Here is a 26,142-nt window from a genome sequence, read left to right on the forward strand (position 1 = left end):
TGCAATTTGGAGCCCGATGGCCGTCGAGATCCCCATAGAACAAAGAGGGAGAACAGCTGGCTGCCTCGCCATGGTTGGATAACAGCGAGTCAACCTGTTCAATCATATGCCACACTCTTGTTTACTGCACCTTATCTTATTTGGTTTGTTTGCTTTATCTGGATTAAACCTGTAGGTAAGAGGGATTGGAATTTCAACTTACTGCTCAAACAAGCTTAAGGCATCGATACATGGCTATTTTTCAAACCTGGCACTGGAAATGCAGGAAAATTACCTCTCACAAGATACCACCTCAAACTGAAGAAATTCTTTAGTTGCTGCTGGGGTTTTATAGTGCCAAACATGAGCCTAAAGCATAATAATAGGGCTATTAGCCCACCACAATCTATTATCTTTAATCTAAGACCACCTAATGGCTAAATCCTAAATGATGGTATCCCCTGTCCTAAAGGACCATGCTGAGCTTTCAAATGCCGCTATTTCTCTCTACAAAATGCCATGGGATCAAATCCTCCCGCTGGCAGCCATTCAAAGGAAGTGACGGCACTGCATAGCCTGTAAACGGCTTCGGTGTGGCTCATGTATCACGACCAGAGCAAGGTCAACCGATCTCTGCTCTAAGTGTCAGCCCCACAGAAGGGATGAAGTTAACATTGTCGGTGATAAAGCTCCAGTGTCTTAACCTCCGGAGGGTTAATTCAGAACGTATGGGCCCATCCGCTGTGAAAAAAAAAATGCCTCTACATGTTCAAGACATGGAGGGTCTTCTGAGGTGTTTTAGGAACATGACCTACTGAGATGCTACCCACATTGAAGGTCAAGACAGGTCATTTCAGTGAAACCAGATTGTATCTAGTTGGCAACCTTTTACATTGACCAGTACTTACTGAACAGTTACCTAATGAAAGATTATGAAAGAACATTGTCAATTACATTAAGAATCAATTTTGTCAGTGAACTCAACTTGACTGACTTGTTTCCAGGGTAAGTCAAAGCAGAATTTTCAGCATCATATTTCTTCAATCTATAGCCATATTTAGTATATTTTATTTAATTGTAAAGCCTTTTGGTTTACTGTAATTATAGATCTGTGCAACACAAATCATAGCCCAAAATAAAGAAGAAAGTACTTCAATTTAGGACACAGGCAGGGATGACAGATATGATCATTATTGTACAATTAGGGCATGTTTGGGCAAACACCTACAAAGATTTACTGAACAAAGAGGTCCTAACCCTAGGTCCAAAGAGGTCCGCTAAGAAGTACGATTCTGTTTATGAAAAGTCAACATTTTCTAGCACTGCCTCTAATTGGGAAATATCATCATAAAATTGACCCATGTTGTTGTACATAATTCAATCACACAGATCATCTCAACAGTTTTAACTCAAGAATTGTTTCTCCTGTCAAAGGAGAGCCAATATCAACTTTCTTCAGCAACCGGAACATGGGGCAATCACTGAGGTAAGAATTTCCCTCTGTTCAAAACAGTAAAGCTGCAAAGAAACTGATCTTTAAACACGCCAACAAGAAGACTTCCTTGCAGAATAAGTAGGTTCACAGGAAAGCCTGAGGTTCATTAGCTGATTATTAATGAAGCACTCCATTATGTCAACCCCTCGTTCTGCCAGGTTCCAATGCAAAACAGACCTAGCCAGGGGAAAGTCAACAGAGCCAAGCCTATCTGCCAACTGTTCTTGTCCAACTACCTCTGCATCCAAACGAGAGAAAATTATTACAACATCTGCAGGAAGCCTGCACTTTGACTAAGACAGAAAACGGTCACACTCACCTCCCCGGATTGTGGCAGTGTCAGCTTAGGAATTTTGCCCTTGGTCCCAGCCGTGCTGCTTTTGGTATCCAGCAGACCTCCAAATGGCACGCTGTTGTACCCTTCCACCAGCTCCACAGGGGGTTTGAGCTCTGGAGAATCATTGGGGACCTGGTCTTGGCCATCCATGGGCCTGACGTAGGCAGTGGGTTTCTGCTGCACAGCGCTGCTGGGCTTGCAGTGGAGGCCTTGAGGAAATGTCGGCGTCGAGAGGCCGCTAGGAAGCAGGGACGTAGAAGCCAATGGTGAGATTGAGCCATGGGAGCACGAGTCCTGCTCAGCGGGAGACTTTCCGAGGCCAAGCTCGGCTGTGGCTGGTCCTTTGCCAGACTGCTTCCTATTGGAGTGTGATGAAGTTGTAGATCCACTGGGATTGGGACTTGAGTCCTCTTGGTCCTGATCATGTCTACTAGAAGTCTGCTCGTGACTGGAGTGCTTCCCGCGGCTGACCGCTTGAGCAGTCTGGGTGCCACTTGAACCGTGACCCCCTCGTGACCAGTCTGAAGACCGTAACTTTTTGCCTTGATGTCCATGTACAACGCTAGAACCCGGCATGGTGTTGGCAGGGGGTGGGGGCATAGAGGTGCTGTGGCTTCCAGGTTGGGAGGGAGCAGCTCGGCTTCGCTGAGCCTCAGGGAAAAAGCCTGGCTGTTCGGGTTTCTCCACTGGAGTCTGGGGAACAGAGTTCTTAGGAATGCCTACAAGATGACTCTGGTTGGAATGGCTAGTCAGAAGCTCCTTCATTTCATCATAGTTTCCAAGTGTGTTTTGGACCCGGTTGGCCAGGGCATCCCCTTTGTTAGTCTGAAAGAAAAAAACAAAACAAAAACTATATGAAACATCTGTATAATTTAGCCATACACCTAGGTCTTTCAAAAGAACAATTCACCCCAAATAATGAAAATTCCTAAATGTGGCCCATATGACTTACGCACTACATTCCCAGCATCCTAAAGTCATACAATAGCTTTGTTTGAGAAACAGATGAAAATGTAAGTCATTTACTAATAATATTCACCTCCACCGGAACCTTAAATCAAATATGATACATATGGAGCAGGCTGGACTGAAACAACATCAAACATTGTTTTTTAAGTGCCTCATAAACAAATGTCAATTATTTGATTTATAATCTGCAACAGAGGTGAAGATTATCAATGAATATGACAATTATTCACACACATAAAGCTATTATATGACTTTAGAAGACATGGGATAAGTCATTTTAAACACTTTTATAATGCTTATAAATATAGTTGTATAGTTTTTTCTTTTTGAAGATTGATACCCTGCAGTCACTATGACCTGCTATTACATGGAGGTTTTCTATAAATTGTTTTTTTTGTTTGTTTGTTTGTTTGTTTGTTTGTTTGTTTGTTTGTTTGTTTGCTTGTTTTGCATTCCATAAAAAAATAACAGCATCTCTGTATGAAATGACATGAAGGTGAGTAAATAATTACAGAAGTTTCCTTTTTTAGCTGAACTATCCATTTAATTGGAAGAACAGTCAACTGCATTGCAAAATGTCAGTGGACTGGAATATTATAATCTAAGTTGGTGATAAGATAAAAGATACAGATAAAACAATCCACAACACACCAACAACTCCATAACACCCCACCAAGCATATTATTTTTGAGTGTGAATACCAATTCAGGGAGTGAACCCTTCTCAGTATAGACAGATCTAAAGACTGTGTTTGTCAGTATAAAGAACCAGAGTATTTATCATGAGCTTTAGCTGACTAGACCATTAACATAGTTTTGCGATGCAAGCCAACTCTCCATTTGATGTTAGTCAATATTTATGAAACCAGGCAACGTGTGATCACAGAAATGGCGAGACGCTGTATTTAGAATCTATTCAGAATTTTCTGTTTGTGTGCCATTCCTATCCATGCCTGTGTACTGATTTACATAAAATAATGTTTGCAAACATCTCCTGAATTTAGTGCAGACATAAAGATACAGTTATTTCCTCTCCCAGAAATATCTGTCCAACACTAGTCTGCTTTTGCTCACAACAAGAGTCTCTTTTATAATAATCGTTATCTTTTGGGTTTTGCCGCACATCATTAGTTGCACAGCGTTCTACAGAAGAGAAGCATGCTAGCCCACCCCCCACGGATTATTTGCATAATAAGCAACATTCTTCTTAATGTTCAGGCTTTTACTCTTGTATTCATCTCTACATTTACATATTTGCCTTTACTCAAAGTATCAGCCCCTAATTTTAAAGAGTCTGAATACAGAGGTACTCCAACAATAAATAAGTAAATGTGTGCTTCTCTTGTACACTGATACAATTAAAGGCTACGTTAATCCCAGGAAGCAAAAGAAGAGAGAAAAATCTATTAGCATTCTCCATTCATTTCACATGTAATTGCTACATTAATAACAGTACAGCTCTTCTAAAATGCAAATGCATCTGTTATTGCTTTCAACCACATAAACAGTCAATAAACAAATAATGTTAAATGATGCACGACCAGCATGGCGCATGCAAAGCTATTATAGCAGTGATGGAATTATGCACTGGATGGTTAACATGTGACCTTGCACACAACAGAGGATCTGATTCTAGATCTTCTCAGCCTAAGATCAAGACTGACCTCTGACTTGGTAAAGCCTGAACACTAATGCCAGCAATAAAAACGTATTGATGTGGTTTTTATTAGTAATTTTCAACAAAGAATAATTTCTGGATTATAAATAAAAACAAAATCATGCTACTTAATAGCATGCAAGATCATGCTACATAATAGTTTACAAGCGCAAAGCTTTTCCTCATCAAAAAGTTTGACGAAAGCCATGTTTTGTAATTAATGATTGATTTATGAATTAATAAATACAAGCCAATAGACTTTCATTTACATTATATCCTGAAAAAACCATGAGGCAGGCTCCTTCTAAAGAGCATTTTATTAGGCAAAAGTTTGCACATGCCCTTGTGGACAAGATGAGTCATCAAAAGTTTTAGAAAACATATTGATAGCACTGAAGCAAACAGACCAAAAGCAACAAAAAATCCATTTTGATATCAAATTTCTGAGGAAAACTGCTAAATTCTAATTATTAAATGTAACTAAACAAAATTTTGTATAGTTGGGTAGAAAAATAAACAAAATTATATTTATAAAATTATACAATAAACTTGAATAAGGGGGGAAAACACATCTTGTTTCCAATCCAAAAGGTTTCCTTGAGCTTTGGAAAAGTAATGTTTCTACATTTTCTTAATAGTAATATTACTACATTTTCAGCTACTGATCCTTGTCTTTTAAGGACCTTTTTTTTTCCTCCCTTACAATTTTGGTAATATTTTGAGTCATCACTTATGAAATGTAAAATCTGGGTCCACTGACATTTCTCTGCTGCCTCACTATACAGATGACATGAGTGCCATTCTGGACAGCGCTTGGACGGGAATGTGTGGCACTGCTCCAGTGTTTTTAAAGTGAAAGATCTGAAAGGGACACTCTTGAGTGAGAGGAGTGGGTGAGCCTCCCAGACGAGGTAGTTCGGTCAATGTGAGGGAAAATCCATCTGGGGTGCACACAAAGAGCTGTTGTGTGAGCTCGACTGCTTGACTGAAGCATGAGAATGCTGGACCGTGGCCAGACACGCATTCTACAGCTCGGGGGAAGGTGAGAAAGAGAGAAATGCTCTTATTTAAAGCGTTAATTGCTGACATTTTCCGTTCAAGGTCTCTTAAAATTATGAATAAGCCATTTATTAAGGATTAATCGTGTACTCACATTGACAGTTAAAGATTTTACTAGCTAATTAATGTGTTCATTGGAATATATAAACACTTTAAAATATCTAGTAGTTTTAGGAGAGGTTTTAGGATTTATTACATACAAATAAATAAACAAAATATTTTTTTGCATAAATGCATAATTATCTGTTCTCTGTAAAACCAACTAACCAACTAACCAACCAACCAACCAACCAACCAACCAATCATCCATCCTTTAGGCTACTAACAGTAAATTAGTAAAACAACACAATAATTTCATACTTTCAAATTTTCATACCTCTTCTTGAATTGAAATACAGACCTCTACAAATTTTCACTGAGCTATAATATCCCTAGATACCAAAATCTGAACTCCATGTTGAAACCATATGCTGCACCATATTCAAGTGATCACTCTATATTCTTCCTCTATAATCAACAATTGTCTCTTCTGTGTCTCTTATCACAACCCTAAAATGATTTTAAGACAACAAAATGTAACAAAATTGATACACAAAAGAGAAACACCTTGGCGGTAAATATTTAATAGCCATCAAGTTCAAAAAACATTACTGACTTTGAAATACACTCTAAAAGTGTCACAGAATAAAGCGTAACATGCACAATCACAAGTGTTACCGTTCCTTGATTAAAGTATTTAGGAGGTTCCGTGGGATCATTCACTTTTCAATTGTGATTTCCAGCACTATAAAGTTTTAAACGATACAAGAGACGTTGTAATGGGCCATTACTTAATTGCCTAGAAGGAGCATCTTGGGAAAAAGGGCAGCATTCTTCTGCCCCTTGTGGCCTTCTTTACTTCAAGACAAGGAGAGATTACCTACTTAAACATACTTAAGTGCTCCGGTGTCAGCTGCCTCTTTAAAACACTCCAAAAAGTCTTGATAAATGCTTGTAATGACTCGTACAGACTTAATTCTTTGAATTATAAATTACAGACCTGTGGCAGAGCAAAATCAGGCAAAATGAACATATGAACAGTTTCACACAAGCAAAAGAGAGGACAGCATCATTCGATTGGTGAATATATGTCTGTGTGAGTGTTTGTGTGCTAACTGTGTGTGTTTGTTTGTTTGCTTGTTTAGGTGGTACCAGCAGTGTAAATGCAGTTTAATGGGGTCATATTAAAAAGACACTGTGTGTTCTAGAGATTTGGGTACTTGGGCGCTACCACTCTGCGCAGGCTATTCATACGCACAATGAGAGTCTTTGTTTTCTCTCTCAATTGCCGGCCCTTTCCAACTTCACCAGAGAATTCTCTGTATTTCAAAGAATTTCCCTTAATGGATGTTAACAAGAACCTCAATATAAACAATCGGTTCACTCGCGAAAAATAAATCAGATGCATTTAGGAGCAATTAATCGGATTTTAGCTGACATGCTCAATAGGAACATTAAATGACTGATGAGTATCTCATCATGCAGTAGATTTGCATTGGCTTGATTTAAGTTGGAAATTTATGTTTCCTTCCAAGTTATGATCTGCAAATAAAGCAGTGTTTCCATGCCATGTTCAAGAGAACAATAAAGTCTGCTGTTAAATATAGTATAAATAAAGGTTTTAGACATTGGGGAAGCCATAGTTTTATTAAAGTCTGCATGAACCGGAAGTTGCAACCAACTTTACTTCAGTGTTGTGACATATTTTGGAATATTGAATAGAGGGCAGGGTTTTATTTTAGTGCACCCCCTTTCCATCTCTTGCTTGCAGCAGACTAAAGGTTGGAGGGGAGTGGTTAAATCACTAATTATGATACATCTTAATATTGGAAATCTTTCCATTTTAAAACAAGGAGGGGAGCCAATGGACAAGAAGTAACATGCAAACTTTGCATAAGAGTTATGCCGGTGAAAACGTCTCAACCTCGGTCAGTAAAGTGAAAGTAAAAAGTGACAGAGCTGTCTGACGCTGCATTAACGGAGCAAATTCTCTCAGAGATAAATTTTTCAACATAGTATGCTGATAATGGTAACTGTCTTCATTTATTCCATTATTTCTCTTGTGGCTGTACATATAGGCTAGTGAAACAAATGAGAATAACAGTATTTCATGTTAAACAGGTTTTTTTTCAATGCACTTAATTTTCATTGATGACTGCAGTGTTAGGAAATATTATACACTCTTAATAATTTTAATTATATGCCTATAATTCATTGTATAATAGACCTAAAAAAATGTTTAAAACATTTTCAAATATAGCTAATAGCCTTATCTTTTATTATCCTCACAGCACGTCAGTTATGTGGTGATGCGCTATAAAAAAGTGTTGGGCAAATTTATTATAATATTAATTTAATAATAAAAGAAGCCTATCCTAATACTAATAATAATAGACTAGAAGAATGTAACAGGCCTACATTAATTGGAAATGCCAAATACTCTAAATATTGCCAATATTTGATGCTTTTGACATTATCACGTCGATACATGATCATCGTCTGTTGATGCAACCCAGGTTATCGCGGGGCACCCAAACACATGGAGCCCCACTACAGTCAGTCCGCTACGCCACTGAGTCCGATACGTTTTGTGGTCTACGCCAACTCGCGGATATGATCCACTCTGTGCTATCGTGTCTCTGGACCGGAGCAGACTGTGTGAGGTGCGGTTTGTGTGACACTAACGTGAAACCAGACTTCATTTGCATAAATGGAAAGCATATTTACACTGTCTTAATCTTTCCCTATCCCCTATATAGTGCACTATGTGCCATTCACCATGTAGAAAATTGGGTTATTTGTTCACCATAAGACTAGTAATGTGTGCTAACAAAATAAATAGTATCAATTTTGATTTCATGCTGACTTCTGACATGGGTGTAGAAAAAAAGCTCTGATGAACTTAAGAATTGTCAATAATTCAGCCACAAGTTCACTGACAAACAACAACTTGAAGGATTTACTTGATAAAATCCTTGTAACACATTTTAAGTCAATTTTACTGCTACTGCTCTATACAACTTGCCTGGAAAGTCCAGCCTCACCACTGTACCAGCGGATGAGTCTGGTCGGCCATTGAATCAATTCGATTATTAAGGCGGAGCAAATCCGAGCAAACAGGAAGCGGAGTAAACCAAACAGAGAAGGGCGGATATGACGTTAGCAAAGCGACAAGAGAGTCAACAGCGAAAAGTAAATAATTCATGTGTTTTTGGTCATTTAAAACTGAATTCATGGCTGAATAGAACAAATTCTCGGGTCTCCCGTGTGCAATTTTTGTTGATATTGAAGGGACTTTCGCCGCACTAGAGTTACGCTGTTTGCGACACTGAAATAAACGAATCTGATTGCACGGTACGGTTTGGAGTTGACTCGAATTGTGACGGAGGGTGGACTGACAATACTGATATATCTTGTAGAAGATATATCAGTCTGGCCTTGCCAGGCAACTGTACAACTTACCTAAGTCTACAACTTACCTAAATCTACTTACTATTGAACTCAACATTTATAAAGAAATTAAGTAAATATTTCTAAGTAAATTTAACAAAATTAAATTTTACTCAAATATTAATAGTGAATTAAACCCTGCTTCTAAAGTGTATGCTTTACTTAGAAACATCTAAGTAAATAAAACAATAGATACCGTAGACACCATATCTACATAATAGAAGTAATGCGGCCCTCACCCAAACACAAAGACTTCAATACTTTGGTACACATTGCACAATGACGGTAACATTCAATAGATCATTTTTGAGTGTGAATGTGCCATTTTGAGTAGAAGAAATTGATAACCTAACAACAAAAGAAATGATAAAACAGTGTACAGCTGGAAAACAGCAAAATAAGCAACCTTGTTTAATATTCATGTCGCTGTGCATGATGGGAACACTAGTATCAGAAAAGTTGTGTAGTTTTTTATTTTTTATTTTATATCGTTGATATACACTTTAATTTCTACAAGTACAAATATATATTTTTTTTCAATTCTTGCCTGAACTAACTTTTTCTTGTAGTAATTACATTTGTTTTTTTCTGTAGTATTTTGTTTCACCACAGAATAATTTTTTACCAGTATTGCTGAGGTAAAAATCTTTGAATTTGAATCTTGGTATATCTAGCCAGCATTTTTACATGATATTCTAACATTCACATTCAAATAGGTAGATACAAATCCCGCTACAAATGATGACTCAACAAATGTGACCCGTGCTGGCAAAATGAGTTAGAATGTGCACAGGCTCATTTCAAGCAACAAACAAAACAAGTGAAAATTGTCAATTTTGGTTGAATTTGAGGTTTTAAAAAATTAGTTAAGCCCTCATTAAACCCTCTTCTAGCGATCCCAATGCTCCAAATAGCAATTAAACATATAAAAGTATCTTTATTTGTACATTTCTTTTGACTATATATATATTTTTTTTTTTTTTTTTTTTTTTTTTTTTTTTTGACTTGGTTTGTGATAAATTTGGTGATATTACTAGGGATTTTAAGGTTTGGTTGCTTGATGATTTTGTTTCAAAATTGACTCTACTAACTTCAAACAGGATTTAGCTCAGTCAGTTTTGTTGGTTTCCAACAAATCATACATAATTTTGAAGGCTTTTTTTAATAGAGAATGTGAAAATAATAATTCATTTTTGAAAATTTGCTCATTGTGACTCATTTTGCCAGCACATATGATGTGAGTTGGGAGCAAATCACTGGCAATTCAGATGAGGGAGTGTATGGGAAACCTGTTTGAAAAGCTGTTAAAAAGTCATTCATATTATTATTATTACTGTTCTGAATCAAACAATGCAATCTCAAAGTTACACATTCAGAAGATCTCTCAGTTTAAAGCCAAGTGTAAATGAAATGTTCAGTGTTGCTTTTGAAAGTCAATGTTGCTTTTGGGCTTAGTCACGATGCTCAAATGAAACAAACAATGATTTGGTAGCGCCACAAAGTCCAAGTAATTACACTTTTCTGGGAATCAACATATGCTATACTAAAGCAATATCAAGAGGAAAAGTGTGCTATTTCCGTATATAATACTGTATTGACAGAAGACAGCATGCGTGATTATGTTTACAATAGTGCAAGGTTATATAAGTAAGGAATAATTGACAATGGGACATTGAATTATTAGAAAAATAATGCAAACCTGAGAAGGGAATATGCTTGGTCAATGCCTTTATTTGCTTCCTCAATATCTTTGTGGGTTTTTAAATCATATTCATTTACTTCATCAACAGTGCACTGTCACTTTAAATGAACAGCACTGCAAAAATAGACAGCCGCTGCACTGCTTCTCGCGCGCCACTCTGCTACGCTTTGACGTGCTGCTCCTGCTTCCGATGTGAATATTCTAATCTGTTAATGTGAGTGCCAAAAAAAAAAAAAATTGCACTGCAAATGCTTGTGGTGTGAAACAGGCCTTATGGGCGAAGTTACACACAACACAACTTGTATAAAGAGACCTCGGAGGACCGGAACTAAATGTTATATGATTACTTATTGTTGTCTCTACATATTAAATTGGTAGAGGAAAAAGTAAAACTTCTAACACACTCAAGTTTAACTCCTTTAAATGAGAAGTAGACTGTTGTTTCTCAACACTGTGTGTTTCGTGTGTGCCTCTGTGTGCTTGCTGTCTCTCCTTGACAAGACATTGGCAGTGTTTACAAAAGAGCCTTGTGCTCATCTGCTGCGAACACTCAGGGCTTTTGCCCCCTGGCCAGAAAACCAACAACTGCAATGGTAATGAAGGTGGCAATACCTCTAGATCCCAGTCAAACAGAATCGAAACCTCAGCAGCACTCAAAAACTAAACCCACACAGCACATATTTTTTACTCTGAAGGACAGTGCTGTCAGGGAAACGTCTTTGCAATAATTCAATATTTCTTTGCTAGTACGTGTATCCTGTCTGGATCACACAAAGACAGGAACAGCAAACAGCAGTGGTCTACAGAGCCATTAATGCTTCAGATGAAGGATCGATGCTGAGTCAAACGAGAAAACTCAGACTACACATCATTTAAAATCAATAGAAGATTGGTTACAGAGAAAAGGTGAACAAGAAAGAATGCACATGGTAAAATTCCATCAAGAAATTAACTCTTCTTTAAACTCTTCTGATGGGAATTAAAACTGACTGTACTTGTTTATCCATGCATGAAAAACAATCGGTCATTAAACGCGCTATGTATGCATTTGTGCATAAAATCTGTGTGTGAATATTTTCAAATTCAAAGTGTTTATATGGACATAATTTTGGTGCTTTTTATTCACATTACTAACCCAAGATTCTCTAATTTAGAATAATTTGAATGATTTTGGCATGAGAACTTAAAGGGTTAGTTCACCTAAAAATGAAAATTACCCCATGATTTACTCATCCTAGCTGTATATGACTTTCTTCTTTCAGACGAATACAGTCGGAGTTATATTAAATAATGTCCTGGCTCTTCAAAGGTTTGTAATGGTAGTAAATAGAGGATGAGATCTTGAAGCCCAAAAAAGTGATACCATCCATCATAAAAGATAATCACGTGGCTTGGGGGGGTTAATAAAGATCATCTGAAGTAATGCGTTTGTGTGAGAAAAATATCCATATTTAAACCTTTAAAAACATAAATAACTAGCTTCCGACAGACGGCCGTACACATTGATTAACATTGCTCATAGGGTTTTTTTCCCCCCTCCATTCTGTCACCTGATGGAGTTTGGTTTCCTTATCACTGTTGCCAACAGTGGACCATGCTAAATAAAGGTGTAAACAGGGTGTAAAACGTTTTGAGCTTGTTGTTTGTCACTGTCGCCTCTGGCTTGCTTACTTGGGGACATTCAGGCCCTCTTTTCACCTGGTATTAAGATGCGTTTTGATTGATCGGATCACAAGTGGACAACGCTAAATACAGGTGTAAACGGGGTGTAAAACGTTTTTACATTCGACCACTTCCAGAAAACAGCCACAAAAGACCCTCCCCTCAAATGAATCAGGACAGAAGAAGTTGTAAGTAGACACAAAAGACAGATTAAAACACCAGGTATAAACAGGCTGTCTCCCTCATCCACTTGTGATCCAATAAAAAGTGTTAGTTCACCCAAAAATGAAAATGATGTCATTAATGACTCACCCTCATGTCGTTCCAAACCCGTAAGACCTCCGTTCATCTTCGGAACACAGTTTAAGATATTTTAGATTTAGTCCGAGAGCTTTTTGTCCCTCCATTGAAAGTGTATGTACGGTATACTGTCCATGTCCAGAAAGGTAATAAAAACATTGTCAAAGTAGTCCATGTGACATCAGTGGGTTAGTTAGAAGTTTTTGAAGCATCTAAAATACATTTTGGTCCAAAAATAACAAAAACTACGACTTTATTCAGCATTGTCTTCTTTTCCGGATCTGTGTATATCCGCTTCAATCCACAGTGAAGCTGCTTCATCTTCTTCTACGGCGGTTGGCATCCAGCTTATTGATGCATTACCGCCCCCTTCTGCTCCGGACAGTGACACGATTAGGACATCCGTGACATGCACACCTACGCACCATTTTAAAAAATATAGCAATACCAAAATACAAACAATATAGAATAGCTTGAATACAGCGTGCGTCTCCCTCAGACTGTAAACGAAGCTCGGGCGCATCGGATAACACGTCATCAGTGTCACTGTCTGGAGCAGAAGGGGGCAGTAATGCACCAATAAGCTGGATGCCAACCACTGTAAAACAGGAAAGAAGAAGAAGAAGCAGCGTCACTGTGGCCAGAAAAGTGGATATACAACAGATCCGGAAGAGAAAACAATGCTGAATAAAGTCATAGTTTTTGTTATTTTTGGACCAAAATGTATTTTAGATGCTTCAAAAACTTCTAACTAACCCACTGATGTCACATGGACTACTTTGATGATGTTTTTAATACCTTTCTGGACATGGACAGTATACCGTACATACACTTTAATTGGAGGGACAAAAAGCTCTCGGACTAAATCTAAAATATCTTAAACTGTGTTCTGAAGATGAATGGAGGTCTTACGGGTTTGGAACGACATGAGGGTCATTAATGACACAATTTTCATTTTTGGGTGAACTAACCCTTTAATATTCAACAATATTATTGATCTGACTGTACTGATACTGTTCTAAGAGAACTGAAGAGAGCTGGATGATGACATTACAGATTTCTGCAGAACTGCTTATAGATTAAATGAACTAATTTAATAATTGATGATCTTTACAACAGAACTGAATCAACACTGCACTGATTTCAGCAGAACAACAGCTGAAATGCATCATTTTCCACTGTAAAGCTGCTTTTGAAACAATCTCTATTGTATAAAGCACTATATAAATAAAGGTGACTTGACTTGACTTGTTTTTGTACTACATTCATTCCTTAATTAGGAACAGAAAAAAACATTGTCACCAAGTGAACCTGGTGGCAAAAACAAGGCAGCCATAACAACAATTCCCACAGAGTAGAGCTAAATACACACTCCAGGACAACAACTTCAAATCACTCCTGAGACCAAGCATTAGACTGATTTTATTTAATTCAGACATACTATCCGTTCTACGCAACGCAGATCTAACCACAAAAACAACCTGGTAGGCAAGAAAAAAAAAAAAAAACAGAAACAAGGTATTGTACGAGCATGCACAGGTAGACATCTATTCGCTCACTTAGTGCGTTTGACTCAGCAAGTTGCTTGTGGTAGAGGGTAATTTGGGAATATTTGCCTTGGGGCAAAAAAAAAAAAAAGAAGAGGAGAAAAGTCTCTCTGTGACTGGGATGGTAGAAAACTCCTGGATCAGCTCCAGAGGTCTGACCTTGGCTGGCTGTAAGCTTTTAAAAACAGCCTTGTACGGAGAAAGCATGTCCAACAGGAGTGAAAGGCCACGAAGGGACATTGGGGGGGAAGGTCGATGTGGGAAACAAGCAGCAGGGGCGGCAGGGGCACTCAAGCTTCGGTGCTAGTACCACTGGAACTGCTTTGAAGGTGCCAAACGATCTGGGAACCAGTAAATTAGTCCCAAATAGCTGTTAACGGCACAGTTCCATTAAACAGGATTTAGGGGGATTAGCTAATAGCAGCCTTAGATGAGTGTTGGGGGGGTGGAGGGCGACAAAGAGTGGTTGGTGAGGGAATAAAAAAACGAAGCGCTCATGTCCTAGCTCTCACAAAGAGGAAGGTTCATATTGACTTATGACATGGAGAAGGCCATGTGGCTGTTAAATATTTAGTGCAATTATAGCTATTTACCATTTTGGAGCAAGCTGTTTAACTTTTGCTCACATTTTGAGGGCGTACTCATATTTACGTAGCGCTTTTCTTGTTAATCTTTCAGCGTCTTCGGCGGCAGGTTGCTCCTGTCTGGATCCTTCATTGTGCTCTGCTTCAGCGCCCCGCTTTGAGCTCCAAATCCCTCTCACATTTGACAGGACACAGTGTGGCTCACTGAATGGAGTCAGGTTCAAAGCACAGCACATCATTCAGGAGAGTGATGCAACCGCACAGCTGCAGCGAGGAATGCTGGGACAGCACATTCCTGTGGGCCAGGAATGACTATATTCTCTATGCAAACTCACTCAGAAATGGTTTGAGCCTCCATTTCACATCAAGATAAAAGCCATTTTCCCAGTATAGTGTACATGTACAGTGTCTCTGCACACTTAAATCGTGATTAAATATGTATGAATTTCATTGAATTAGATAACAAAATATTACTAAATGACAAATGCAAATGAGTCTTTTTTTTTTCCTTTTTTTTGCAAAGACTTTTAACAAACTGGTGTCAAGGTGATTTGTTTTAAATTATTAGTATTAGTATTATTAGTGTTATTACTATTATTTTAATTATTTAGTGTATCTTACATTTAATAAAATTCCCATTATAATATGCATTTTCTAATTACAAATCATTGCAATATTTACATTTTTCTCCAACCACGCACACAGGAAATCCACACACACACACACACACACACATATATATATATATATATATATATATATATATATATATATATATATATATATATATATATATATATATATATATATATATATATAATGAACTGCAGTAAAAAAAAAAAATACAACACTTGGTAATTTCAGTTAGTGTATTAACTAATATTACCTCACAATGGGCAGTACTTTTGTAACAGTGTTTATGAATCTTTGTTATTGGTTAACAAAAATAGGGCTGTTCATTGTTAGTTCATTGTAGCTCAGATACATTAATTAATATTAACAGATACAGCATTTGCTTGTAAAAATGCATTAGTAAATGTTGAAATTAACATTAAGATTAATAAATGCTGTACAAGTATTGCTAATTCTTAATTAATTTTAAGTAATGTAACTAAGGTCAACAAATGGAACCTTATTGTAAAGTGTTACAGTTAACAGAGAGCAACTAATGCTCACTACTTTTTTTATGGTGCATTCTGGGAATTTCAAAGGAATGAACACTTCACTGCACTGAACAGCCCTAGAAATGGCACAGTCCTTGTCCAGTGCACTTGTGGAAAGGAGGGGGGGGTTTCAGAAAGAATGAATTGTGCTCATTGATTGTGCTGTTAATTTGCATGGGTTGTCTGTGTTGTCTTTTTGTGCCCGATTCACTAAAGAAATTACACAAATCAGGTAACGGCGCACACGCGCCCACAAAATTAGTGCCGAATGCAATTTACACTGCACAATTCCCAATCTTGCAGTGCTAAATTACAAAGGAAGCAGCAGAGCACACAATCCAGCACACTTGGTCTGTGCATTACCACTGACATCCACCTGAATCAGCTCTTTAAAATGCTGAAAGTGTACACACTACACCTTACGCCTGGATATCTGCCAGTTTATAACATTTTCCTCCATCATTTGATGAATAACTGCCATGATCAATACAAAATGTAAACAAACATCTCTTTTCAATGAAATTCATTTTACCCCCTGCTTACTTAATACCGCAACATTAATTGCACCAAGCAAACAGTTCGGTGTTTTTGTGAATAAATCTATAATAAGTCTAATTTACACAAAAGGAGGCATGTTTGTGCTGACAAGAATGACAATGATGTACTCAAGACTCACAGTGGGTTCTCAAGGCACAACTATGAGGTTTTTGCACTGCAATGCCACAAAGAAGTGTTATTGGTTTAATTTGTGAACGGACAGGAAAGTGGATTTAAATGTACCATTTAAATTGGCCAAAAACTTTAAGGATACTGTAATTTCTTGGACAAATAACAAAAAGATTAATATAGCTGCGAGCAGCAATTATCGGGGTTCAAGCGCTTTAAGGCCTTTAAGCACATGGGAAAAAAGTATTTTGTTTCATATAGCAAGCCTGTAATCATTTAAAAAATAGATGAAAAAGACCATTTACAGCCAAAACAGACAGTTTCCCATAGGAAATATATGTTTTTTTAAAGCTTTTTAACAGTTATAGGGCCACCTATGGTCTTATCTCCATAAAAGTTTGAATGCTTCTTTAGAGTCATATGCCGCACGTGAATTTGTGAGTGTTTGTTTCAGAGTTATAGGCTTTTGCGAGCACTTGGCCATGCCCATTTTCTAAATGACCCTGTTATAGCTATCCAAAGGGTTATAGCCATTTTAGTAAAGTTGGCTCCGCCCACATCGAATGTTCTGGCACCCCTTAGCGACCATGAATGGAAATTTCAACTTTTTTTGAATAAGTTTTGATAACTTGATATTCAGTCTCCATTGAATATTTCTACACTGGTTTGGTTTCGATTGGGCAAAAAACCTAGAAAAATGGCAGATTTATTTTTTTTTTTTTTATAATGGAAATTAAATCGGAGATATACGTTTTGTTCCAATGATACAAGACACTTGAGTCTACGACAAGTGGTTTAAGAGTTATGAGCAGTTTTATGTTTTTGATCAACTGATCACTATTAGCCAATTGGGGTCAGACTCTATCAACCTCTCCCCAAATTGAGACCTATCTCAAAAAATTTAAAAATAATAAAAATCCTTACAATAACAATAGGGTTGTAGCACTACATGCTTGAACCCCTAAATAGAGACATTTAATTTATTACCATTTTTTTTCTTCCTGAGTGACTGTAGACTGACACGCTCACCTTGTAGTCAATCTCCGTCCTTACTTTCAGGCAGTTTTTCATTATCACAAACACCTTGTGCTTGCTCACTGGGGATTTAGTCTTGGCACCCCGTAAAGCTGCTTTGGGACCACGTTCATTATTAAAAATACTATATAAATAAAGCGAAAGAAGCAACAAATGTACCCTTCACCTGATGTCACCCTAAAAGTATTTCAGAGACCAATGATTCTCACATTAAAGAGTAAAAAGCTTCACTCGCAGCTTCGGTTCAACATCCACAGCGACCCAATTTCAGTTTTATATATGTGAGGCTGAAGTTGTTTTTTAGTGGAGAGCTCTGATGTTGAGGCAACTAATTTCAGAGGCTAAGAGGAAGAGGTCTGGGCCCAGATGAAGATAAATGGCATGTGTAGAGCTGATTAGAGAAAGAGAGAGAGAGAGAGGGAATGCAGATATGAAGTTAAGGAGAAAAAAAATAAACGCCAAACCAAAAGGAGGGGGAGAGAGAGTGCCTTGTCTTAGGAGGACTGTAATTAGCCCTCAAAAAAGAAGGCAACACTACATGTTTCTACGACTGCTGCTCTGTGGGAAGTAACAGAAAAATTCCAGTTCCTTCTTCTGCAAAAAGGCATTCCTTGCTTCAAAGCTCCAGTTTACAGACATACCATCATGTTTGAACGCCATTTATGAGGGAATTAGCTCTTCTAGTAAACTAAACTCAGATGTTCCCAATGGTAAATCAAGCTCATGAATCATTTTACATATCTGCACCAATTATCACAGATACTTTGACAGAGCTAAAATATACAAGCTGACATATGCTTTATTCCACTCCAGACTATCTTGAATACTCTATCAAAAATAACCTTCATTCAAAGTTTTAGCATTCCTTATGTGGAAAATATCAAATACCGTGGTCATTTAACTGCCAAACTCTACTGTCACTCAAACTAGAAGTCTTTGAGCCAAGCTCAAGTGAAACTTGCTATTTAAAGAAAATCCCTGTCCTGGATCAAAACCAAAGCTGTACAATATTGTCATAGCCTGTCACTACTCATCCTAAGTCATAAGTGTTTACATGACAGTATCGCAGAAATGGAACAATTAAGGCACGATGAGTGGTGAGTGACGATAAGATCATCCTCATCCAGGCTTTCCAGTTGTAATATCGCTTAGGGGTGAGAGGCAGTTCTTCACCTACTGACTGAAAGCAGAGGCACAGGGGAAAATTGATCTGGTTCTCTGGCCCCTGAGGACCTCAGGACCACCGTAATGACAGTGCTTCACTCTCCCTGAGATGGTCTGTCTCAGCTCTTGCTAACAGCTGGCTAAGGAAACAGATAAGTTACCTGAGGCTGGAAGGGCGACCTTGACACTTAATGACACAATCAAAGTGATGTTCTTAGAGTGGTGACGTACAAAAGTGCTAGTGCATCTTAGTGCAGGTGTTTTGTTCTGCTACTGTAGATGCTCAATGGCTCTTAAAGTCAACATGAAGTCAACACTGACCTTATTTACTTCTTTAATACATTTTCCAGGTCATTTTGTCCACAGTTCTTCAGTGCATTATTTCAAAGAAAAAAAAGTGCTCATAATCCAGCAATCCTGCAATAGTTATGCAGTTTTATTAATGCTATAAAGGTTATGGCAATGATAAAAAATGATGCTACATTTGAAAAAAGTAGAATTGACCATATGCACGGAACGTTCTTAAGAACTTCTGAAATAATATAAGGCAGCTGGAAAACTTCCAGTGAAATGTCAGTTGTTGGTGTCTCGATATCTCCAGTATCCTGAGGTAGCTTTAACAGCATCAATAGTGTAATACTTAGTTTATGATCAGAATATAGTCACATAAATAGTCAGGCCTAGTGTTAATTTAGTTATTCAAACGTAAGACAACATAAAAAAAAACGTTTTCCTCCTCAGCGAAATTAAATTCAACCATCAGTTTTACACTTTTATATAAAAAAAGTGTCAACGCGCTGTAAATTATGGATTTATTGTGTACTTTAGATAGATTTATTGAACAAAATGGGAGTTTTCACAAGTGTGCCGAAATCATTGATCTTGCGCTACACTGACTGACAGTGATTATAAAGGGAGGGAGAGCGTGGTTCTCCCTTTGTGTAATTCGTTTACAAAGGTTTACAAAGTTATTGTTTTTCATGAGATTTTGTAAGTACTTGACCTTGACAAAATGTATTTTTATTCAAAAAGCAATTTTTATTTTTATTCAAAAGCAAAACGTGTGGAAAAAATATTATAGGAAATGGCTAATATGAGCCAATAAATGCTCATCTGCCGCCATCTACAGGTTATAGTGGTAATTAATGACATTTTTATTTTTAAAGCTGCAGTCCATAAGTTTTACCTCTTTGTCGCCATCTCTGTTTGAAACCTGCAATTGCAGTTATTTGTGGAATTATCATCTTTATGTGGGTTGTGCATCGGCAAGGCTCCTCAGCGCTAAAGTTTGGTGTTGGTCACCACATCGTTGTGGATACTGTACTTTGGAATCACAGATTCTACAGCTTGGAAGTATGACCAAAATAAGAATTTTCACCGGAAAATGTCATCTGAACAAGTAAGTAACATGTCTGCCACTTTTGTTCTGATTAACTGAGAAAAAAAGCATTACAATTGCGCTGCCAATGGTGATCTAACGTTTAGCTTGGACCATGCAAATTATATTAATTAATTATTATTGTTATACTTTGTTCTCAAATTGTTAATGTTAACAACATCAGCATTGCGTGACTATGTGTATTTAGTGTGTATTAGTGTTACCTGTAGATTTCAATTTCTGTAGCCACTCCGCAGTCCACAAGTCTTTTGCTTTTGACTACGGGTGAATCTCAAGTTGTCGCTCATGACTGTCATTTGGACCTTTCTGGATTACAATATGCCATCAAAATGATAAATTTAATTATTGCAGCTGCTGTGAGTAAAGGCTATAAATGATCCACTACCAGCAGCATCCTCCACATGCCATGTGGCCTACTAGCTAGAACTCCTTCTTTATATAAACAGACGTGACATAATGACGCAAAGACAAACGGCGGCATGCTCAAATTTCCCACGGAAACCCACCAGTACTGCTTTTATTAGAAAACATTATTATAAGCTTACCATTGTGAATTGGGCTAATGTAAGTAGATAGTTTTGAACACTGGCTGGTTATGTACTTGCTCAAAAATAGACTTAAGATAATTTTTAATCAAAAATGTTACACACTGCAGCTTTAAAAGGAAGTGTATTCTATTAAACGTTGTATTTCCTACATACTGAAATGTTCGGTTTACAGAAGGGTGAAAAAATTATGTTTTTGGTCATTACATTAAAAATAACATTTGAAGTGCTAGAAAAATGTTGCGTGAGCGCGTCCAATTACAGACACCGCGTTTCTTATTCAAACGTTCCCATTAGCGTTGTCTTTATTGCTATCAATAAAACTGGCTTAATAGCATATTGATAACTGCATTAAAATATAAATACAATATTAAAAAGTCAACCAGTGATGTTTTGTGTTGATGTATAGGGAGTACAGAATGACAGCTAACAGTTCACTGGAAATGCCCAAGCTGGCTTATCAAAAACCAGGAAGTAACCGTGCATATGTTCAATTGCCAATTGGATATGTTGAGATGCCCCTTGAAGGTAAATATGACCTTTAACCTCCACATCCGGGTCACCATTTTTGGTTCCCAGCAGACAGAAGCTTAAATAAATATTTCCTGATTGCCCAGACAAAATTTTCACCCTTTCCTTAATTAACTGCAAATTCACATTCAGTTCAGGTTTCATTTGGGGTATGTATTGCCGCATTTTCAAAATCCACGTACCAGTTGACAAAACCAAGTCCCACCTTGTTGAATAATCAGTTTTACTTGTATTATGCAGTGTTAATTCTTACAGTTTTTAGTTTTAGTCTTTATTTCTTTTACTTTTTTTGCTAGAAATATCCTTAAAATCTAGCCAGTTTCATTGTTAAATAACAAAATGACAAAGTGCATCAAATAATTAAATAATAATACTATTATAATCATTTTATATCTAAATTTAAACGTCTCAATGTAAAAACATGTTAACGAACATTTTCTCGAGATAAACACTGGTAATATGAACATATTATGAAAGCAAAATGAGTTACAAATACCATTTCATGTTGACTTTAAAAGTAGCACAGGAATTTTTCAAACGCTTTTTCCAGTTTTTGATATAACTCACCTTTAACATCCTAACTTTAATCCTAAAAGGAATATTTCACAGAAACATCTAAAGGGGGAAAAAGTTACATAACCCTGATCGTAAGCATTCCTTCAAACCAATTCCAGCTGAACCCTAGGGGGGGCAGGAGTTGTGTAAATATTGGACATAAAGAGAGCACCTCAGCATCCTTTAGCTGGAGCGATGCCCTGCGTCAGATGATGAGTGTATGTGTGTGTGTGTGTGTGCGGGCACTGATTGGGCCTTTACCTTGTACGGCTCACCAAACAGATTAAATCCGGTCGAGAACAAGTCTTCATCCTGCTGCACTTCCTGTGTCCTTCGCTCCCACTCCTTCTTCTTCAGCGCCGAGCGGTCCTGCTCGTAATGACTGCGGGAAATGAGAGAGAAAGAACGATAGAGAGTAAGAGCATGATTCGAGTTGGCATGCGAGAAATCGACGGCAAAAAACCCTGCCTGTAAGAGATTCAAGGGAAGCCCTTATCTGTCTAATAGGCCCGAGCTGACACTAAGCAGATGAGGAGAGCGTGGCGGAGGAGATAAAGTAACTGGATTGGTGCACAGATGCTTTGCAGAAACAGACAGGAGACTGCCAGGAAGAGGCAGCTCTGTTTGAAATGCTGTAAGAAGGGCTGGAGCCTCAGGGAGCGTTTATTTAGATTTGAAGGACCTCATATGGCAATCAGTGTGGGGGATTGTTACAGGAAATTCAAGATTGTTTTAAACAAAGGCAGATGTCATACTGTGGTAGTTGACAATCCCAAATTCAGCGTGTGGAGTGAATGATTTCACAAATGAAAAACCAAGCATCTCCCTCGGAGGGACTCCGTCAGCCTCGCATTTTTCTTTACATTCATTAAAATGAAGACTTCATCCGAGTGGTTCCTAGCACACCTCTCCCAGGCCTTGTTTGAGTTATTTAACGTCCACAAATGACTTATTGTTTAAGAAACTTCATGTATTAGCAATGGAAACAAACACAAGGATGCTAAGTTGAAAGTGTGAGATGGTAACGGTGACTGGTTGGCCCTGAGGCTGGTGCTAAAGGCTGACAGTGTCTGATTAGGGCCCGTAGACTCGGTCCTTCCATTATCATAATGCAGAATGGCCCCAGGTTAATGCAGACCTCCCTCAGGAACAGACACACACCACAGCCGCTAGCTGTAGCATTAGCATCAGTCCCTGAGGGGGAACAACGGCGTGACAGAAATGGGGAATTTTCACTCAGTGGCCACTTTATTATTATATATGTTAGATCTTGCCTGTTCATTTGTTCTCTCACTCACTCACTGAAGGCTTTATGACATGCTTCATAAGATGTGTTATTCTTTTGAAAATAAATTACCATGCTAACAATACTATGTGCAATCAAATTTAGGGTGAAGGATCTGGAACGTTGGAAGATAACTGTGACTTTGATTTTTGCTGTTACATTGCTACTTGTTGTATTTTTTTAAGTGATCAAAAATGCAAATTCCTTCGTGTCATCTACGCACTCATTAAACTTTGAAGAGTGAGGCGCTGACAAAAGACAGTTGCTACACTGTGATGGTACTGTGGAGCCATGTGTTTTAAACCATTTTCATAAGTTTAACATTGCATTATCAGCTCGGAAAATATGCTAATTTAACTAGAAACACTGGAGACCGGAAATGTAAAGCATCATTCCAGTACAAGTCAGGCGAGACTTCCGCATTCAGAAAAAGGTGGATAGCCTATATGTAAGGGTTAACCCATTGCTAGCTGTGCATTAAACAATTTTAATGCACGACATGGAGGCAAAGAAAAAGCGAGCGTCACACCGCATGCGTGTCACAACTGCAACGCTTCTATAAAGCCAGATTTATACTCAACGTGTCTGCAAGTTCGCTTGTGCGAAAAATTACATCATCAGGCTTCGGCGGAAGTGCGCGTTGAGTGAGCGCAAACCCATTTCTCATGGTGGTGTGCACAGCATTTTTTTGTAACTTTGCGCACAGCTCCACATGACTTCGAAACCGATTCTAGCCGAGCAGGTACATCTGTACCGGCATCTCACAGGCACCTAGTTTGCGCTTGCTCAAATTAATTGCATTCATTTACAAAATAAGCCTACAATTGCAGAAATAAGCCTTTTTAATGAAAATAAAGGTCCATGAAATGTTTTTAATAAAAAAATGAAATTAACTAAAAATGTTTAATGAAATTAGAAAATATTTAAGAAGTTCCTGTTTAATTTGGACGAGGGAAGTTTATATGGACAGACCCTCGTCCCCTCGATTTTGACCGAGGGAGTGAGTCTACATCATATGTACACTTCAGGCAACTCCATATACCACAATACAACACGATTGTGACGTCACTGCATATTGCGTTTAATTTACCCCACCACAAAAAACTTTTTAAATATCTAAAACAACCCAAACACACCTATATACATATAGAATGCTGCATTAAACAATTTTTTGTAAGAAAAAATATAAATAATAAACCAACTCCGTAGCAGATTCCAAGTGATCAAGGGCTTAGGACGTTCCAATTCAGCGCATTGCAAGGGTTCTGCCAGTAGTGGGCACTTGTGCAACGTAAGCAATGAAGTACAGCCGAGTCACCGAGACTGAGGGAAGTTAGTGAGGGAAGGGCATAAAAAACGCAGCCTATCAGTGCGTTCCAAACAAGATCGAAGTGCGTTCCAAACAAGAAGGGCACTTCGGAGTGAAAATAATTATGGCCACCATATTGAAGGGTCGTTCCAAACCGAAGTGCTCAAACCGGGCCACTTCAAAGGGCCCTTCAGAATGAAGGATTTCGAAGGGTACAATTTTACCTATAAATGTATGTATTTTTTCTATACTACTGTAATATTTATACGAGTTAGATTTTTTACATTATTATGGTCAAAATGACATTGTACTTCAACAAAAATACTTTACAGCTCCCTTTATCAGTCCATTAAAATGTTTCAAATTCATAGACACAATATACAATATGGTGCGATAAACCATAAATAAATAAACTAACGTTAAACAAAAGGTGCAGCTTGCACAATCTACTCCTTGATTGTCACATTAAGATGACGATGAAGTCCGTTCCAAAAAAAATAGTTTTTTTGACCCCTACACTATTCATCCCTTTGAAGCTCTCACTCTGGAGGGTAAACCCTTTGAAGCGATTAGGGCACGTATGTGCATGGTTCAGTATAATAGAGAACGGTGATTAAACTGACTTGGAACTACCTGTGCTTTAAAGGTTTATTGCACACCTTCCAGCCAATCAAAATTGAGTATTCATACAGACCATGGTATATACAATTAAATTGCTCTAATAGTGTAGTTGTTGTTGTTGTTGTTTTATTTATAATTGCTACATTGTTAAACAAAACAAGAAACAATTTGGCCAAACATTCTGTAATTATATCAATATTACTGTAAGGGGATTTGATAATTGCACTTATTGTGCCATATTGTGATTTCAGTTTTATTTCTAAATCCAATCTTAACCAACCACAATACCCTAGACTTTTTCCAAGTTCTACTAATATTTAGTTTTAAATATTTAGGGAAAAACAACAACAACAACAAAAAGAGGCAAAAAGACATTTAAAAAAAATAATTAATTAAATTATCCATATCAATTAATTGTGAGTAATAATGAACATTTTAGTAATTATGGTATTTTGGTCATGGTTAACATTTCAAATGGGCGCCTCAGGCAACATGATACAAAATATTTGCTATTCTAACTATGACTTTCTATTTTACAATTTAAAAATGACTATTACTTTGAGTTGTTGCTGATAGAGTCATCGCTTTCATCTAATGTCAACATTGCTAAAACCCAAGATACCTCAAACACATATTTCATCAGCCCCTGCTAATAGGACACTTTCCCAGAGCAACAGAGAGTCGTCCAGCTTTTGGAGGTGATGGATAGCAGAGCGAGCTGGAGAGCTGGAATCAGTCCGTCTTCAGTCGGCCTGCGCCGTCCTCCGAAGCACACCTCGGAGTCCTGCGGCTTCAGCCACAGCATTTAATCCATCACCAAATTATTCCAGAAGGCGGGAGATGAAACGGTGCGAGAAAAACGAGGCCTGGTCTAGGGGTGACAGGTGCTTCTTCTGAGGGGTCGAGGAAGAAATAAGTGACAAAGAAAAGTGGGAATAAATACAGCGACGAGAGATTGACGGTGCTTCCCCGGCCTTAATGACAGCAAGATGTCAGTTATCTTTATGTCAGCGCGTTGGGCACACCTGACATAGCCACCTGACAGGACGATAAATCAAATTTACAGCTGTCAGTGGCAGAGCCTTGCAGG

At 37.8% G+C, this 26,142-nt stretch overlaps 1 protein-coding gene across 1 annotated transcript in view; it reads right to left on the reverse strand.

The window, feature by feature from the left end:
- The window catches only part of aff2 (AF4/FMR2 family, member 2), a 251,205-nt gene that overhangs the window by 162,139 nt on the left and 62,924 nt on the right, over positions 1–26,142 (reverse strand). The window contains exons 2-3 of the mRNA XM_067382897.1: positions 22,099–22,219; positions 1,794–2,636 (exon numbers count right to left, since the gene is read on the reverse strand). Of these exons, the coding sequence (XP_067238998.1) occupies positions 1,794–2,636; positions 22,099–22,219 (964 nt within the window). The remainder of the gene's footprint in view (positions 1–1,793; positions 2,637–22,098; positions 22,220–26,142) is intronic.

The sequence above is a fragment of the Chanodichthys erythropterus genome, chromosome 1, assembly GCF_024489055.1.
Source record: "Chanodichthys erythropterus isolate Z2021 chromosome 1, ASM2448905v1, whole genome shotgun sequence".
In the NCBI taxonomy this organism is placed as follows: domain Eukaryota; kingdom Metazoa; phylum Chordata; class Actinopteri; order Cypriniformes; family Xenocyprididae; genus Chanodichthys; species Chanodichthys erythropterus.